The 20,280-nt window shown below is 40.9% G+C and overlaps 1 protein-coding gene across 1 annotated transcript in view; it reads right to left on the bottom strand.

The window, feature by feature from the left end:
• LOC129436679 (butyrophilin subfamily 3 member A3-like) overlaps positions 1 to 20,280 on the bottom strand; it is a gene marked incomplete at its 5' end in the record, with an annotated part of 52,755 nt that overhangs the window by 31,885 nt on the left and 590 nt on the right. The window contains 3 exons of the mRNA XM_073856696.1: positions 18,624 to 18,650; positions 18,790 to 18,834; positions 19,813 to 19,908. Coding sequence (XP_073712797.1) covers positions 18,624 to 18,650; positions 18,790 to 18,834; positions 19,813 to 19,908 — 168 coding nt within the window. The remainder of the gene's footprint in view (positions 1 to 18,623; positions 18,651 to 18,789; positions 18,835 to 19,812; positions 19,909 to 20,280) is intronic.

Raw genomic sequence — 20,280 nt, 5'->3', positions numbered from 1 at the left:
CTGTCACTCAGGCATTTGGTCTTGACATTGTCACTGAAGCGGCAGTTTAAAATATAAACCCAGAATTCAGCGAACGTCAAGAACAAGAAAACGGATACAACAATCAGACAGAGACGCGGGATTTAAATTACGTTACACGGACCATGTTTAAATTTCAATGTTTCTGCACAGAAATACCAACTTTGTCTGGTATTAATAAGCTGCACAGTGGCGGTGCTGAAGGCGCGTGATGGCACATATGCACAGATATTTACGTGCAATCTATTGGAAAGCGGAGGAGTCATTAGTTGGGTTAGTAAAATAACGAAATTATAGCTTTTAAATAGAAGAAAAAAGTTTTTTTGTAAAGAGATATATGTTTTTAAAAGTTTAAAACACACAACCCTTCTCAAGGGGAAGTAAGCTACTTTTCTCCTTACATGCAACCTATCGGAAAGCGCAGATGAGTTTGGTTAGTAAAATAATGAAATTATAGATTTAAGTACAAAATAGTATTTATATAAAGAGAAATATTGAAATAAAAGTGCAAAACTCTTCTTAAGTGGAAGTAATAAAGTAAAATAACGAATAATAATTATATAATAACGAATAATAGTCTCCAATAGGTTGCACGTAAATATCTGTGCTGCCACCAGTACTCTGTCTGAGCACGTCTTCAGCACCGCGGCCAGCACTCCAATGCGCAGCTTATTAATACCAAACAAAGTGAACAAGTTGCTATTTCTGTCTAGAAACATTGAAATTTAAACATGGTCTGTGTAACATTATGTAAATTCCGCGTCTCTGTCTGATTGTTGTTTCCGTTTTCTTGTCCTTGACGTTTGCTGAATTCTGGGTTTATATTTTAAACTGCCGCTTCAGTGCAGTTTAGCCACAGAGCTATTTAACAAGCACGATCTTCCGAGATTATATGCTACTAATAATTCATCAGTAACTGCTGTTTTCTTGTGCAAAATTAAATATTTATAGTTAAATGTTTATATACATATATTAAAAAAATAATAATTTGGGCGCACGGACGCCCCAAGGGGTCGGCAGCGCCCTTAGCATTTGCCTATTCCGCCTATGCCCAGGGCCGGCCCTGTCCGGGAGCGAAGACTTTGTCGACATCCGTTGTAAGCAACTCTAATTTAATGAATCATATTGTTAAACTGTTTACTTTTTTAATGAAGAAAACGAAATACAGCAGCCTATGTCTTCCAGACTATTTATCTCAGTTTGATTTATTTAATTTGCTACAGTTATTGCAAACACACTTTATATTATTTAACTGTTTACTTTTGAAGAAAATACCTGAAGTACAGAATGTCTACCAGACCAGTTGTCTGACATTGGGAGTTTGATTTATTTAATTAAGAATACGACTACAGAGCAAACACACTTTTTGTTGTTTAAAAGTTAACTTTTTGTGAACAAAACACTTGGAAGTACAGGTTGTTTACTTGACCAGTTGTCTCAGGTTGAGAGAGTTTTATTTCATTTAGTTTGCTGAAGTTAAATGCACTTTATATGGTGTAACTGTTTACTTTTCTTACAAAGATAATACTTGAAGTACAGGATAAAACTCTTGCTGTCTGTTGACGTGCAATAAATATGGAAAGTTATTTATGAACAGCTGTCTGTTCTACTTATTTCAACTGACTTGTGAAAACTGCTAAAAAATACAAATTCTTTGACATATAGCAACTTTTTTTAACGGTAAAGCAAATAGTTACTTTCCCTGGTAACGAGTTACTTTTATTATAGAGTAATTCAGTTACTAACTCAGTTAATTTTTGGAACAAGTAGTGAGTAACTATAACTTATTACTTTTTTTAAATAACGTTCCCAACACTGAACATCACTGCCTCTGTGGCCAAGTGGTAGATTTCTCTGATCACCACACCAGAGACCCGGGTTCAATCCCAGCTCGTGACAGAAAAACCAAGTCAGCAATGGACCCAGAGACACTTGGTCCCAAGGACCTGTTTGCAATGATCACTCAACATGAGGCATCGTTTCAGCGTCATGAAGCTGTTCTCAGCCAACAAGAAGAGCTGATGACCAAACACTCTCAACTTCTGGGTGATATGATGAGTTCCATCCGCCAGCTCTTTGAACGCCTCCCTTCCCCTTCCTCTGTATTACCTCCAGGTGGTGACAGGTCTTCTCCCATGGCGGAGCCCCGACTACCATCTCCCAAACCTTTTTTTGGAGATCCTAGTTCCTGCCAAGGTATCCTCACTCAATGCTCCCTCACCTTTGAGCTCCAACCCTCAAGTTTTCCTACAGATCGCTCCAAGATTGCTTACATAATTACCCTTCTCTCAGACAAGGCCCTCTCCTGGGCCCCTGCAGTGTGGCAATCACAGGATGCCTGTTGTGAGTCCTACGCGGCATTTGTGGAAGAGTTCAAGCGAGTGTTTGATCATCCTATCAGTGGTCGGGATGCTTCCAAGTGCCTACTCACTCTCCGTCAGGGGTCCCGTAGTACGGCAGATTTCGCCATTGAGTTTCGAACTATAGCAGCAAGAAGCGGATGGAACGATGAGGCACTGAGGGTCTGCTTTCATGGAGGATTGTCTGACCCCCTTCAAGATGAGTTAGCCACCCGAGAACCAGCAGAAGATCTCGAGTCCCTTATAGCTATGGCCATCCGCCTGGACAATCGCTTGAGAGAGCGGAGAATGGCTCGCCGCAAGGAGTCTCAGTCCACTTTGAGTAGGTCTGTTTCACCAGTTTGTATTCCTTCCTCCAGAGCTTCCCCTGCCCTTGAACAGCCCCATGATTACCCAGAGGACATGCAGTTGGGCCGCTCCAGGCTTTCTTCCAATGAGAGGGAACGTCGCATGAGAGAGCGACGTTGCCTTTACTGTGGTGCTTCTGGCCACTTTCGCTCCACCTGCCCAGAGCTCTCGGGAAACGCCAGTCCCCGCCCAGCAACAGGAGGGCTGTGATGGGGAAAGTTAGAGCCCCTCCTGCTAATGCTGTCCTAGCTGTTCCAGCCACTTTATCCTGGGAGGACCACCAGCATCTGGTCCAGGCTATGATTGACTCTGGTGCAGCAGGCAACTTCCTGGATCTAACCTTGGCTAAGAAACTTAATATCCCTACTCAGCTTCTTCCTCATCCCCAGGCAGTAACAGCTTTAGATGGCAGACCTCTGGAACCAGGCAAAGTTACAGAGGCCACTCAGTCCCTGCGACTTACTACCTTTCAACACCAGCAGGAGGAGACCTTTTATCTTATTGACTCCCCCGAGTATCCTATTATCCTGGGTCACCCTTGGCTGTGCAGACATAATCCCATAATTGACTGGCCCACTGGCACCATTCTTAGTTGGGGTTCAACTTGCCAACTTACCTGTCTACCTCAGAGTCCCATAGCCCCTATTTCTAATTTTCAAGAGTCTATTGACCTATCTCGAGTCCCTAGTGTTTATCATCAGTTTAAAGCAGTATTCAGCAAGACCCGGGCTACCTCCTTACCACCTCACCGCACTTACGACTGTGCTATTGATCTTCTCCCTGGTTCCTGCCCTCCCAAAGGTCGGATCTTCTCTTTATCTCCTCCTGAGCGCTCAGCTATGGATGTCTATATTAAGGAGTCCTTGGCAGCTGGCATCATCCGAACCTCCACTTCTCCAGCTGGGGCAGGTTTCTTCTTTGTTGAGAAGAAAGATGGAGGCCTTAGGCCTTGTATAGATTACCGGGGCCTCAATAAGATCACAGTTCGGAATCGATACCCCCTACCTCTCATGGCCACTGCTTTTGAGCTGCTTCAAGAAGCTTCAATATTCACTAAGCTGGATCTCCGTAATGCTTACCATCTTGTGCGGATCCGGCAAGGGGATGAATGGAAGACAGCCTTCAACACTCCCACAGGCCACTATGAGTATCTCGTGATGCCATTCGGGCTTACCAATGCCCCAGCTGTGTTTCAGGCACTAATTAATGACGTTCTCCGGGACCTACTCAATAAATTTGTCTTTGTATATCTAGACGATATACTCATTTTCTCAAAATCACTGCAGCAGCATGAGGGGCATGTTAGCAGGGTTCTCCAGAGACTCCTTGAAAATCACCTCTACGTAAAACCAGAGAAGTGTGAATTTCATGTAACCCAGGCCCAATTTCTCGGGTTCATCATCACTCCTGGCCACCTGGAGATGGACCCCGAGAAAGTCAAAGCAGTCCACAATTGGCCCATTCCTACTACAGTCAAGGAGGTTCAACGTTTCATTGGTTTTTCAAACTTCTACAGGAAGTTTATTAAGAATTTCAGTTCTGTTGTGGCCCCCTTGACAGCACTTACCAAGGGAGGAGGAACCAAGATTCACTGGGGTCTGGAAGCAGCAGGGGCCTTTGAAGATCTCAAGCGTCGATTCACTTCTGCTCCTATTCTTTTGATCCCTGACCCAAAGAGACCTTTTGTGGTGGAGGTGGACGCCTCAGAGGTGGGGGTAGGAGCCATCCTGTCACAGAGGGCTGAAGATGGAAAATTACACCCTTGCGCCTTCATGTCTCACCGCCTGTCGGATGCTGAGCGCAACTACCACGTGGGGGATCGTGAGTTGCTTGCAGTAAAACTTGCTTTGGAGGAGTGGCGCCACTGGCTTGAGGGGGCTCAGCACCCTTTCCAGGTTCTTACAGACCACAAAAATCTGGAATATCTCCAACAGGCTAAGAGGTTGAACCCTCGGCAAGCTCGATGGTCCCTGTTTTTTAATCGGTTCCAGTTTCTCCTATCTTACAGACCCGGCACCAAAAATGTCAAGCCGGATGCCCTGTCCCGAGCATACTCTCCTGAGACACAAGAGAAGCCTTTGTCATCAATTATTCCTATGTCTAGGATCATTGCACCCCTTCAGTGGGAACTGGAGAGAGTGGTGCGAGAGGCCCTTGCCCATGAGCCTGATCCAGGTGGTGGTCCCACTGGACGCCTTTACGTTCCTAAATCTGCCCGGGCCCGGGTCTTGCAATGGGGTCATGAGTCTCCCTTGACATGCCATCCGGGAAGTGCTCGCACACTTGACTTCCTCCAGCGGCGGTTTTGGTGGCCGTCAATCAAGAAGGATGTTAAGGTGTATGTAGATGCCTGCATCGTGTGCAACTAGGGAAAATCTACACATCAGCGACCTCAGGGATTGCTTCATCCCTTACCTGTTCCCCGCAGACCATGGTCGCACCTTTCTCTAGACTTTGTGACAGGACTTCCACCATCCCAAGGCAACACTGTCATCCTGGTGGTTGTAGATCGGTTCTCTAAGGCTGCCCGGTTCATTCCCCTGCCCAAGCTGCCTTCGGCCAAGGAGACTGCTGAGCTCCTCATGAACCATGTCTTCTGCTTTGGTATTCCCCTGGACATTGTCTCTGACCGGGGTCCCCAGTTCTCATCCCGGTTCTGGGCAGCCTTTTGCAAGCTTATTGGTGCCACTGCCAGCCTGTCATCTGGGTTTCATCCTGAATCTAATGGCCAGACGGAACGGATTAATCAAGTTCTGGAGACCACCCTACGCTGTATGGCGGCCAACAATCCTACATCTTGGGCCACCTATATCATTTGGGCTGAATATGCCCACAACACCCTCCAGTCCTCCGCCACTGGACTATCCCCCTTCGAATGCCAGTTTGGATATACTCCCCCTTTATTTCCCAAAGAAGAAACTCAAGTTGGTGTACCTTCTGCCCAGCGCTTTGTCCAACGTTGTCGACTGACCTGGAGAAAGGCCAGGCATAATCTCCTTCGGGCCTCTCAACGATACCAAAGTCAGGCTAACCGCCGCCGCCGGACAGCCCCTAGTTTCCGAGCTGGTCAAAGAGTTTGGTTAGCAACCAAGAACCTACCCCTCCGGGTTGAGTCCAAGAAACTTTCCCAGAAATACATCGGGCCTTTCCGCATAGCAAGGAAAGTTAACCCTGTTTCTAATCGTTTGTTTCTCCCTCATTCCCTTAGAATTAACCCCACATTTCATGTCTCATTACTAAAACCTGTCTTGTCTTCTCCTTTTGCCCCCCCTCACAGACCCCCTCCACCTCCCAGGATCATCAACGGCCAGCCAGCCTACACAGTGCGCCGGATACTGAACTCCCGGAGGGTCCAGAACTCATTACAGTATCTGGTGGACTGGGAAGGCTACGGGCCGGAGGAACGGTCCTGGGTTCCAGCCAAGGACATCCTGGACCCAAGTTTGATCCGAGAGTTTCGCACCCGGAGGCGGGGATGTTCTGGAAGGAACGTCAGGAGCCGTTCCTAGATGAGGGGGTCCTGTCAGCATCCCACTTCCTGTTGTTTGCCTCCTTGCCTCTAGAGGGCCTCCTAGTTCCTCTCTCTTTTTGTTTCTCCTCATGTGGCTTTATTAGGCTTATGTTAGTCACCTGTGCCTTGTTTCTCATAGAGTATTTAAGTTGTGTTTTTTCCCTTGTCTCCCTCACTTGGTTTTTGAGTCTTGGCTGTGTGTTAAACTTATAACTTATTGCTAGCCATTTTTACAGATTCTCGAACTAGCAAATTACCAAAGGGCATTCTGGGATGAGCGAGCGGTGCTGAGCGTATTGAGCGAGCGGAGCGGAATTTTCGGAAATGCGCTCTGCGCTCTGATGGAAATATTACCGCACCGCTCAACGCTCCGCTCCTGCTCCGCACCGCTCACATGCTCTGGTGCAAACAGGTAGTTTCCTCTAAGCACCTATTTTATTTTATAGAAACAATCAAGTATTTATGATATTTTGGAGAGCTGTAATTTATAAACTCCATATCAGATTGGCCTGATACAGTGTGAGTGACACATTGAGGTGGTATACTGTCACTCTGAAGTGAAATTATTTTGTGCAAACAGGTAGTTTCCTTTAACCATCTATTTGATTTTATAGAAATAAACATGTATTTATGCTATTTTGGAGAGCTGTATTTTACAAACTCTATATCAGATTGGCCTGATACAGTGTGAGTGACACAACGAGGTGGTATACTGTCACTCTGAAGTGAAATTATTCTGTGCAAACAGGTAGTTTCCTTTAAACATCTATTTGATCTTATAAAAATAAACGTGTATTTAGGTTATTTTGGAGAGCTATATTTTACGAACTCCATATCAGATTGGTCTGATACAGTGTAAGTGACACCCTCAGGTGGTATACTGTCACTTTGAGGTAAAATCATTCTGTGCAAACAGGTAGTTTCCTTAAAGCACCTATTTGATCTTATAGAAATAAACATGTATTTAGGTTATTTGGAGAGCTGTATTTTACAAACTCCATATCAGATTGACTTGATATTGTGTGAGTGACACCTTGAGGTGTTATACTGTCTCTCTGAAGTGAAATTATTCTGTGCAAACAGGTAGTTTCTTTTAAACACGTATTTGATCTTATAAAATAAACGTGTATTTAGGTTATTTTGAAGAGCTGTATTTTACAAACTCCATATCAGATTGGCCTGATACAATGTGAGTGACACATTGAGGTGGTATACTGTCACTCTGAGGTAAAATCATTCTGTGCAAACAGGTAGTTTCCTTTAAGCATCTATTTGATCTTATAGAAATAATTTAATTTTATGCTATTTTGGAGAGCTATATTTTACAAACTCCATATCAGACTGGCCTGATACGGTGTAAGTGACACCCTCAGATGGTATACTGTCACTCTGAGGTAAAATCATTCTGCGCAAACAGGTGGTTACCCTTTAACATCTAACTGAATGTATAGGACATTTTCGAACTCTCTATTTTAAAAACAGCATATCAGACTGTGATGATACTGCAGGGGTGACAACCTGAGATGGTGTATTATCTTTCAAAAGTAGAATGATTCTGTGGAAACAGGTAGTTCCTTTAACATCTAACTAAATATATAAAAAATACAGCATGTGTTGGATATTTTAGAGCCTTCTCATTTAAATACCCTATCAACTATATAGCAATGCTCTGTCAATCCCCTGAACAACCCAGCAACTAGTAACACTAACAGCCACCCATAATGCTGTAGCAACTACCTATCATTCACACACTGACTCTCTATTATATGCATAACAGTTCTGTGTTAACTACCCTGAACAGCCTAGCAATTTTATAAACCACCTAAAATACCCTAGCAAAGGCCTATCAATCATTTAGAAAGACAAAGCCTCAGCGTCGCAATCACCAAGAAAACATAACAATATCCTAGCAACCAATTTAAATACCGTAGCCTAGCAACAGCCCAGCAATCACATAGAATGTCAGAGCAACAGCATAACAACCACCCTTAATATGCTAGCAACTTTATAGTAATCCACCGTAATATCTCAACAACAGCCTAGTAATAACCAATAAAACCCTATCAACAGTCTAGCAATCACCCAGAAAACAAGAGCAATAGCATAGCAACCAACCAGAATTCCACAACAACAACCTAGAAACCAGAAAGAATGCCAGAACAACAGCCTAGAAACCACCCATATAGCCTAACAACAGTCTAGCAATCACAGAGAAAACCATTTAAAAAAACCTTAGTAACAGCCTAGCAACCACACATAATGCAATAGAAATAGACTAGCAAACAACCACTATACCCTAGCAATGATTTAAAACAGACACAGAATGCAACAGAAACAGCCTAGCAACCACCCATAAATCCCTAGCTACGATTTAAAACAGACACAGAATGCAATAGAAACAGCCTAGCAACCACCTATAATACCCTAGCAATAGCACAGCATCAACCAGAATGCAACAAAAACAACCTAGCAACCATGCATAAAACCCTAGTAACAGCCTAGCAACCACACAGAATGCAAGAGAGACCGCCTAGCAACCACCCATAATACCCTAGCAATAACTTAAAACAGACACAGAATGCAACAGAAACAGCCTAACAACCAAACAGAATGAAACAGAAACCGCCTAGCAACCACTTATAGAACCCTAGCAACCACATAGAATGCAAGAGAAACCGCCTAGCAACCACCCATAATACCCTAGCAATGACTTAATGCAGACACATAATGCAACAGAAACAGCCTAGCAACCACTTATAGAACCCAAGCAACTACACAGAATGCAATAGAAACAGCCTAGCAACCACCCATAATACCCTAGCAAAGACTTAAACAGACACAGAATGCAAGAGAAACAGACTAGCAACCACCCATATACCCAGGGCCGCCTTAACCCAATGTGAGGCCCTGGGGCTGAGATGTTTTGGAGGCCCCCCATACCCTCAATTTATAGTCTCATTTAAAAAAAAATAAGTGTAATATCTAGGTAATCTACATCACAAAATGCATTAGTTTCTTTCAATACATTGTTGTATGTATTGTTGTACATATCTTGTTTTTTAATCAGTTATTTATTTTGTAGGCTATTGAAGATATAGTATGCATTGTTTTTAGTATTTATGCATACTACGCATGTAAAACTAACACGTATGAATATGCACAAATCAGACAGGGATACCTGTATATAAGATCTTTAGATAAGGAGATTATAAATATGAATGGTGCTATCAGGGGATGATCATTTGAGATGGTCTTGTCGCGCTTTGACTTGCACATGTACCGTTGCGTCGTCTTTCTAAACCAACAGATGTGTACTGTGAACTAACATCGCGTCAAACTACATCGCTCCGGCTGCGCACGCGTCACTGATATAAACGCGAGTAAACTTAAACTTTATAACAACGAACAGCATTAATATGTTCGGGAACTCCTTTCTTTATTTGGCAGCACAGTATCTTGCGCACAGTTGGAGAGACTTCTGCATGCCAGAGACTCAAGACAGCTGCACGAGCACAGAGAGAGAGCGGGCGCGCGCGCGAAAGAGAGCGAGACCTGCAGTGCTTATTATGAAATTTCAGAAATTACTCTTTCATTTGTTGGTGGATTCTTTCCTGTTTCTCTGTCACACTCAGTCTAACATGCAGGAATGCCAAGTTGACAACGCGCACTTAATTACATTACGCGGAATAGAAAAAAAAAATCTGTTACGTCTGATATTTTATTTCAAGGTAAGTTACCACGGACCAATCAGCAGCCATGTAACGTGCAGTTAGAGTGATTGACAGATAACCTGACAAGTTACAAAACAATATAAACGTGAACTTGGGAGGCCCCTGAACTTGGGAGGCCCCTGGGCTTCAGCCCAGGTAAGCCCGTGCATTAAGGCGGCCTTGCATATACCCTAGCAACAGTCTAGCAATCGGATATAAAACCAAATTTATACCCTAGCAACCACTTAAAAAGCCCTAGCAATAGCATAGCAAGCAACCAGAATGCAACAAAAACAACCTAGCAACCACGCATAAAACCCTAGCAACAACTTAAAGAACCTTAGCAACAGCCTAACAACCACACAGAATGCAAGAGAGACCGCCTAGCAACCACCCATAATACCCTAGCAATGACTTAAAACAGACACAGAATGCAACAGAAACAGCCTAGCAACCAAACAGAATGCAACAGAAACAGCCTAGCAACCAAACAGAATGCAACAGAAACAGCCTAGCAACCACTAATAGAACCCTAGCAACCACACAGAATGCAAGAGAAACAGCCTAGCAACCACTCATAATACCCTAGCAATTACTTAAAACAGACACATAATGCAACAGAAACAGCCTAGCAACCATTTATAGAACCCTAGCAACCACACAGAATGCAAGAGAAACAGCCTAGCAACCACCCATAATACCCTAGCAATTACTTAAAACAGACACATAATGCAACAGAAACAGCCTAGCAACCATTTATAGAACCCTAGCAACCACACAGAATGCAAGAGAAACAGCCTAGCAACCACCCATAATACCCTAGCAATTACTTAAAACAGACACATAATGCAACATAAACTGCCTAACAACCAAACAGAATCCAAAAGAAACAGCCTAGCAACCACTTATAGAACTCTAGCAACCACACAGAATGCAAGAGAAACAGCCTAGCAACCACCCATAATACCCTAGCAATGACTTAAAACAGACACAGAATGCAACAGAAACAGCCTAGCAACCAAAAAGAATGCAACAGAAACAGCCTAGCAACCAAACAGAATGCAACAGAAACACCCTAGCAACCACTTATAGAACCCTACCAACCACACAGAATGCAAGAGAAACAGCCTAGCAACCACTCATAATACCCTAGCAATTACTTAAAACAGACACATAATGCAACAGAAACAGCCTAGCAACCATTTATAGAACCCTAGCAAGCACACAGAATGCAAGAGAAACAGCCTAGCAACCACTCATAATACCCTAGCAATTACTTAAAACAGACACATAATGCAACAGAAACAGCCTAGCAACCATTTATAGAACCCTAGCAACCACACAAAATGCAGGAGAAACAGCCTAGCAACCACCCATAATACCCTAGCAATTACTTAAAACAGACACATAATGCAACATAAACTGCCTAACAACCAAACAGAATCCAAAAGAAACAGCCTAGCAACCACTTATAGAACCCTAGCAAGCACACAGAATGCAAGAGAAACAGCCTAGCAACCACCCATAATACCCTAGCAATTACTTAAAACAGACACATAATGCAACATAAACTGCCTAACAACCAAACAGAATCCAAAAGAAACAGCCTAGCAACCACTTATAGAACTCTAGCAACCACACAGAATGCAAGAGAAACAGCCTAGCAACCACTCATAATACCCTAGCAATTACTTAAAACAGACACATAATGCAACAGAAACAGCTTAGCAACCATTTATAGAACCCTAGCAACCACACAGAATGCAAGAGAAACTGTTGGGGTTGTGTCTGCAGTCTCTTTGTTTATTGTTTCTTTATTTGGTTCTTGTATGGTCATATGCCTTGCTGTTTTGTATTGTTTGTGATTCCACCTCTGTCATCTGTTACCTTGGACTCATTGATTACATCTTTCATTACCCACATGTGTTTTGCATTAGTTTAATTATTGTTCCTGTCTTACCATTGGTCATTGCTATGTATATATTCACTTTCTGTTCACTTGTTTGTCACGGTTCATTGTGTATATGTCGTGATTTGCCCCGTGTGATATATCGTGTTTGTTTTTTGTAACTGACCTGAGTTTTGTTCATTAAATTCAACTGCAAATGGATCCATTCTCCTGTGTCTTCTCTCGTCCGAGCGCAAATCCCGACAGAATGAACCGTCCAAAAAAGGATCCAGCAGTTGGTGGAACACTCGCGAGTCCCGCGAGAGGGACTTATTGTTTTGGTCCTCCCGTTTCACAGAAGAAATGGGGAGGAGGAAGGAGGCTGGTAGCGCCCAGGACTGAGCTACTCGTCGGCACTTCGGACACCATGTGGTACGACCGCCTCTTGTATGGGTCTACAGCTGATGTCGGGAGAGCCGTTTCCACACCCCTCGCTGCCGAGAGCCCGTGGAGGGGTTCCAAACTGGTCATCCGACGAACGCCTTTCTCTCGGGGAAACTCCACGCCTGCACCGGAAGCGATTGCGTCTCTCGAGCCGGGGGTCGCGAAATCCGCGCGCAATCGACGGAGAAGAAGGACCATGCCCGAGCAGCCCGTTTCCAGTGTAGATGCCCCTCTCCCTAGCTCTGTGCTTTCGCCTGTCTCCACTGTCAAGATGGCCACCATCACGTCTGTCTCTGTTCCTGAGACGGCTGTTATATTGTCTACGCCGGTTTTTGAGCTTCCTACAGTCATTCCTGCCCCGGTTTTCCAGAAAGCCATTTTCACCATTACACCCATGGTTAAAGGTGCCCTATTTACACCTGCACCTAAGATCAAAATGGCTCCCTCACCCAAAATGACTGTTTCTGTGCTGCCCAGTGAACTGCCTAGTGTGCTGCCCAGTGAACTGCCTAGTGTGCTGCCCAGTGAACTGCCTAGTGTGCTGCCCAGTGAACTGCCTAGTGTGCTGCCAAGTGAACTGCCTAGTGTGCTGCCCAGTGAACTGCCTAGTGTGCTGCCCAGTGAACTGCCTAGTGTGCTGCCCAGTGAACTGCCTAGTGTGCTGCCCAGTGAACTGCCTAGTGTGCTGCCCAGTGAACTGCCTAAGATGACAAACTGTGAACTCTCTGCCTTATGTCCTATTTTCCTGGTTTTGCCAGTCTCTCGCCTTTCTGTCCTGATTTACGGGTCTAGAGCGCCGCTGTCATCGGCGCCACCCTGGGTTCCTGTGCCACTTGGCTCACTGCGGTCCTCAGCGCCACCCTGGCCACCACCTTTCTTATGGTCTCTGGATCTGCCTGCAGCACCACCCTGGTCGCCAGCACAGCTCTGGTATTTGGTTCAGCGTGCGGCCCCGCCGTGGCTTTCTGCTCTGCCGGCCCCGCCGTGGCCACAGTTGTGGCTGCTGCCATTATTGTTTTTGACCCTCCATCCCTCCCCCGTTCCGTCTCTACTCCACCTCCCACCTGGACTGTTGTTTTTTTCCATTTTTTGCCTTGGTCCGTCTGGTAGCCGTCCTTTAAGGGGGGGTACTGTTGGGGTTGTGTCTGCAGTCTCTTTGTTTATTGTTTCTTTATTTGGTTCTTGTATGGTCATATGCCTTGCTGCCTTGTCTTGTTTGTGATTCCACCCCCGTCATCTGTTACCTTGGACTCATTGACTTTATCTCTTATTACCCACATGTGTCTTGCATGTGTCTTGCATTAGTTGATTGTTGTTCTTGTCTCACCATTGGTCATTGCTATGTATTCACTTCCTGTTCACCTGTGTGTCATAGTTCATTGTGTATACGTCATGGTTTGCCCCGAGTGAAGTCGTGTGTGTTTTTGTAACAGACCTGAGTTTTTGTTCATTAAATTCAACTGCATTTGGATCCACTCTCCTGTTTTTCTCTCGTCCGAGTGCAAATCCTGACAGAAACAGCCTAGCAACCACCCATAATACCCTAGCAATTACTTAAAACAGACACATAATGCAACATAAACTGCCTAACAACCAAACAGAATCCAAAAGAAACAGCCTAGCAACCACTTATAGAACCCTAGCAAGCACACAGAATGCAAGAGAAACAGCCTAGCAACCACCCATAATACCCTAGCAATTACTTAAAACAGACACATAATGCAACATAAACTGCCTAACAACCAAACAGAATCCAAAAGAAACAGCCTAGCAACCACTTATAGAACTCTAGCAACCACACAGAATGCAAGAGAAACAGCCTAGCAACCACTCATAATACCCTAGCAATTACTTAAAACAGACACATAATGCAACAGAAACAGCTTAGCAACCATTTATAGAACCCTAGCAAGCACACAGAATGCAAGAGAAACAGCCTACCAACCACCCATAATACCCTAGCAATTACTTAAAACAGACACATAATGCAACATAAACTGCCTAACAACCAAACCGAATCCAAAAGAAACAGCCTAGCAACCACTTATAGAACTCTAGCAACCACACAGAATGCAAGAGAAACAGCCTAGCAACCACCCATAATACCCTAGCAATGACTTAAAACAGACACATAATGCAACAGAAATATCAGCAGATTAAGTGAGAAACTTTTATTTTGAAATCATTCCTCTCATGCGTTTACCGTAATGTCTAATTTATGTGCACACAGAAAAAAAACGGGGGGCTAGTTTGACTGTCTTTTTCGGAGTGGCGGCTGGCTTGACCGCAGTGCTGCACGTTGAGAAAACAAAACGACGCGTATTTTCATGTCAGTCTACAAAAGTCTCCAACCATGCCAGAAAAGATAGCTAGATTTGTCCTATAAAGTCGCTAAAGTGATAGAAAGTTGCTAAATCTAGCGACAAAGTGACCCAGTTGCTCAGACTTATTAACACTGCTGCTCGCTCCTCTGACTTGGACTGCGCATGTGGGCGGGCCTTTTTGTGAACTCTGCCTCTGGTTGGCTACCAATGGAAATTAAGCCAATCATCATCCGTTATGTTTATCACAACACACACAAGAGAAAAACAGTGTTTGGCTGAGAGAGTGAGCATACGCGGCTGAAAATCACTACAGTAAGATCAATTTTAGTAACGCGCCGCATTTTAATGTCAGTAACGATAACGTTCATTCAGTGTTGCCAACTATTTTCAATAGAAAGTAGCTAAAGCTTGCTTGGAAAGTCGCTAAATGCGGCTAGATTACATCATCACGTCATTAGCATAACAGTGACGTCATCACGTTGTATTTGCATTCTTACTATACATTGCCTGTTTCACGTTTGTCTTTCTCTCTGAACTGTCACAAATTATATTTTAATACACATAAATGTTTAAAAATTTTGAATTCTTGTTCATTTATCTGCTTCTGCTCTTATAGTTGTAGTTTTGTGGTGTATTAATCAAAATCAGCAGGGTTTCAATTGATTAAAAAAGTATGGATACATGATCAAGTTAAGAAGAAAAATTTACAAATATGTAAAAAAATGTGTGTAATCCAAGACATGAAAAGAGAAAGGATCTAATTGCAGAAAGTGAATTTAATGAAACAAAGAAGTATAAACAAGAATCCGTGACATGGCAAGACAATGCAAGAAAACAGACATGGCAAATACACTTTACATTAACAATAACCGACCAGAGACAATGGTAAAGAGGGCTAATATTTAAAGACATGAGCATAAAACAAGGACTTCCAAATAAAAAGACATGAACATGACAAGACAAAACCCTTACAACTTAGTAAACTAAGATTTACAAACACGTCTAGAGCCAAAATGTTTCACCTTTGAGAGCGCTGTGAGTGTTTTGATAATATTGCTTAAAAATCGTTCCCATCTCATATCCACAGGTACAATGTCATCATATACAATATTACGTATTTGTTTGTTATGCGTTACACTTGTGAAAGATATAAATGTCATAATTTAATGTGTTCAAAAAGCTCTCGTTATCATACAGTATATATTAAAACCTTTGCTCCCAGTTCAATCCATAGCGCATGCGTTGTCCATACTGATCAGACCATGCGGTTTGAGAAATAGTGTAGAAATGGAGTGAATCTACCAATATAATTTTTGTTTTGATAGATGATTCAATAATTACGAGTTATAAGTTGCAGCTGACTGTTTTGAAAGATGATAAATTGTTTCACAAGGTCAACAATTGTGTAAAATTATTAAAAATGGGACAATCACTTTTAATATATGTCCACATTTTCTGAGTCTGTTGAAGTTTAAAGGACAATGAGAGCATGTTAATGAGCATTTTAATTGTTTATACTGTCTACTTTATGCTATGTGTAGCATAAAATGTGTATGTTTCACTAAAAACTCATGATATACTGTATATGTGATATGTTTAACTTAGACAGTGTACAGCTTTATGTAAGTAAATTTTTATCATTTGTGTTTTGGTTTTATTTAAAGTAATCTTCTGTCATTCAAAGTTTATTGGCACACAAAATCTGAAAATAATGTGATTAAACTCTTTAAATAATTATCAGACAATACAGATACACTGATGGTGAAGCAGCTGCGTCTTGTGTCTTTATTCATTCATATCTCCCTTCATCAGGCAGTGAGGGTGTTACAGTAGCTCATATGTGAATAGCATGTGAATGGTTAGACGACTCTACACTTTAAGATTAGCTTTCTATTAACTACTATATGAATAACAGTAATCCACTAATGACTCAAGTGTTACTCTATTCTTCTAAAGGTAATTTTTTTGATAAATAAAAAAAATTATTTTGTTCATATTTACACCTGAGATTGGGTCACCTGTAACTCCTAAATCTTTGCCCCAAGGCAGTTGTAAATATGCATTCAATGTAAATTAAGATCTTTAAATTATTTTATAAGTTTCTTAGAAGTAGTATTATGTCTGGTAGCTCATTAGTCAGGTTTGTCTGATGCAAAAACTCACATCATACAAATGTTATCCTATCATCACACATACATCAGCATCACGTTTCTTAAAAAACAATCCCATTATAATGCATTACTAAAAAGAGAAAATATAAAACACACAGCATTTAGTGACATGAGGTATTGTACAAGTCTATTATCAGTTTTACAGTGAAATGAATGAATATTTATATTGATTATGTCTACATAACAGGACCCTAAAATCTCTTACACATCACTCAGAGTTGAACACATGTGAAGAGTAAAAATATCTTATAAGAAACTGAGCTTTTGTTTTTCAATAATTTCCCCTGACAGCAGATTATTTATTTGAGTTATCATTTTAAACATTAGACTCCCAAACCAGACAATAATTTCAGATCACAAAATAAACTCTATTGTAGCTTTATAAAATATATACATAACATTACTGCTCACTATAAATAATTGTAATCTTCTTAAAAAGTGTAGACGCTCTTGACCTCTTGTATTTAAACACTTGACACATGTTTATGCCACTGAAGTTAATATGGACCCCCAAATATTTATAGGAAGAAACCTGATTAATGTCTGCAAACAACAACAGAGCTCCTGGGGTCTGTGATGACCTCCTCAGTTTTATTAACATTAATCTGAAAGTTTTCTTATCACAACAGCCAACAAATCTTTCCATTGCAGTTTTATAGACATTAATTTAATGACATTAGTTGGGTTTTCCCAGACAAGATCACACATGTTGAAGATAAACCACTACAATAATCCTTTTGATCTTATGGCCGTGAAACTGATGAACTCTGGTGTGAATGACATGACTGTGTGATTGTTATTCATGTATTTGATTTGTTATACAGCATCACATGTATGCACAAAACAAATTTCTCTTAGGGGACAAAAAACTACCATCATCATTCATCATCACATGTTTTCTGAAAATGACACAAACATGAAACATCCCTGTGTATAATACCATTTCAAGTTACAAAAATAACTTCAGGAAAATAATTTTTATTCCTTAGATCAAATCTCATTAGAGATCACAGATGATAAATGGTGCAGAGTTTTCAGATTTTATATAACCTAAAGAAACAACAGGATATAGTTTCTCATTAAAAGATTGATCAGTAAAAGAGTGGATATGACACATAGACTCCACATCATAAAAAGAGACTCGACCCTCCTCATAATCCACAAACACCCCGACTCTCTGAGGCGCCACACTCAGGGAAAGAAAAACGTATGAACCCTCACTAGCATGATACTTTCCTCCTCTCAAACCAGCCATCCAGTATCCATTCTCAGTATTCAGCCACATCCACCCCTTCCTGTTAACAGATTCTCTGGCCACACCCACAAACCACTCACTTAACACCTCCACCTCATAGTAAAAACACCCTGAGGTGAATCCTTTATTTCCAAGAACACATGTACGTATAGTAAACCTGTTTTTTGACTTCTGATCTTCATCCTTTACTGTCCCTGATTGTTTTTCATATCTCAGTTGTTTCCCATCATCAGACACAATGAGATCTGGATGAGCTGAATCAGGATCCAGAGTCACATTCACTGTTAAAATATTGAGATTTCTGCTTTACAGATGAATGTTGTAATAATGATGATAATAATATTATTAGTTTGTGTCTTTCTATAACACAACATCACTTTACAGAGAAATAAACAAACATAAACACACTGCATAGAGAAAATTAACTGAAACAAAACAAGACAAATCTGAACAATATATAACAACAAATGAACACAGATGAAAAATATAAAGAGGATAAACAAACAAATTTATGTGTCAAGTAAACCACATACAGTCTCATCTAACAGCTGTAGATCTATAACACTTTAATGATGTCATCAATCTTTAACTTACCTGCATATTTTCTTAACAGTGATTTCACTAAAAACAGACAGACAGTAAAGAGTTAAACAGAGATCATAACAGAATTATACTTAAGATTGAGAATAAGATCAAAACATTTAATGAAAAGTTTGTCAAATAATGAATCATTTAATAAAGACGTTGAAAATAAACTCACAATCTTTTACTGTCCCGTTCTCTATCAGTGAAAGTCTCTCACGTACTAAAGGGTTAAAGAGAAAACAGATTAAGTAAAATAACACAACACATTAAAATGAAATTATAAACAAACATAAACATTTAAATATTTGGTCATGTTTTAATGAATGATTTTAATGTTTATCAGAATTTGATTTGATCATCTAAACTTAAATCACACAACAGACACACAGATGTTTGTGTAAACATTTACAGTGCAGGTGGATAAAGTTTGTGAACTCTTGATCATAATGACTGAGTTTCTCTCTTTTATCAGCAGTAACATCCACTGAGTGTTTCATGTATTGAGTGATTATTTCAGCTTCAGATCAACACAAGAGTCAATAATTTTTCTGCACTGATCCTCTTTACATATTAAACTCTTTATGTTCATCAATATTACTGAGATGTAATTTTATTTGAGATGATGTTAAAGTATCTCAGTCAGGTTGAGATCAGGACTCATGGGTCACTACAGAAACTGTTTTATCTTCTTCTGTTAAGTACAGATGACCGCACAACTCCTGATAAATGTTTACTGTAAATGACAACACACAGTCCAGGACCTAAGACAGCAAACAGCTTTAAATCATGATGTTTGTCTTATTGTGAACTGTGAACATCAAGACTGTTAGAAATACTCTTTATAACTTTATATAATTCATACAATTACAATACAGCTTGAAGTTCACACTGGACAGTGATTCTTGTCTTCAGTCTTGTGTCATTGATTAAACTTCATGTTAAGTGTAATTCACACACATTTATTACTCTACACTGTAAATATGTTCAACACAGTTTTAAATATAGACATAAAACACATCAACAAATCAATGTTATTTTATCATAAATAATAAGCTAAATGCTTATGTGTCTGGATTACTGCCAAATTAAATTAAATACAGGTGATTATAACATGATTATTTATTAATATTTAATGAATCAAAACTGTTTTTCAATTTACAATAAATTAATAACATAAATAACCAACAGACAAAATTACCATTTTTTAGTCTCTGATCTTCACTCTGTAGTCTCTGATCTTCACTCTTTAGTCTCTGATCTTCACTCTTTAGTCTCTGATTCTTTCTTTGTTGTTCTGAAAAGAAAAAAAACATTAACCTGATATAATTATTTCTTAACAACTACAGGCATAACAACTAACGTACAAACATCCAACATTATTTTATAAAGATTATTTTCTGGTTTGAATTTGATTTGTCCACTTGACACTGTGATGTCTTTACAGGTTACTGTATGCAGTTCAGTTTACAACACACACCACAGATCATAAAACTGTCTGAAAAAATATAAACTCTTGACTTTTAAGCACTACAGTATGAGAAGTGAAATCTCAAATCACTGTGTGTTCAGTTGAAGATGAAGTGAATCTAAACCTGAAAAACTTCACACTGAACTCCACTAACTGATGAGATGTTCAATGTTGACAAAAACAACATTTCTTTAAATC

The sequence above is a fragment of the Misgurnus anguillicaudatus genome, chromosome 19 (genome assembly GCF_027580225.2).
Source record: "Misgurnus anguillicaudatus chromosome 19, ASM2758022v2, whole genome shotgun sequence".
In the NCBI taxonomy this organism is placed as follows: domain Eukaryota; kingdom Metazoa; phylum Chordata; class Actinopteri; order Cypriniformes; family Cobitidae; genus Misgurnus; species Misgurnus anguillicaudatus.
The sequence above is the reverse complement of the archived record's forward strand: the minus strand, read 5'-3'. Positions and strand labels throughout refer to the sequence as shown.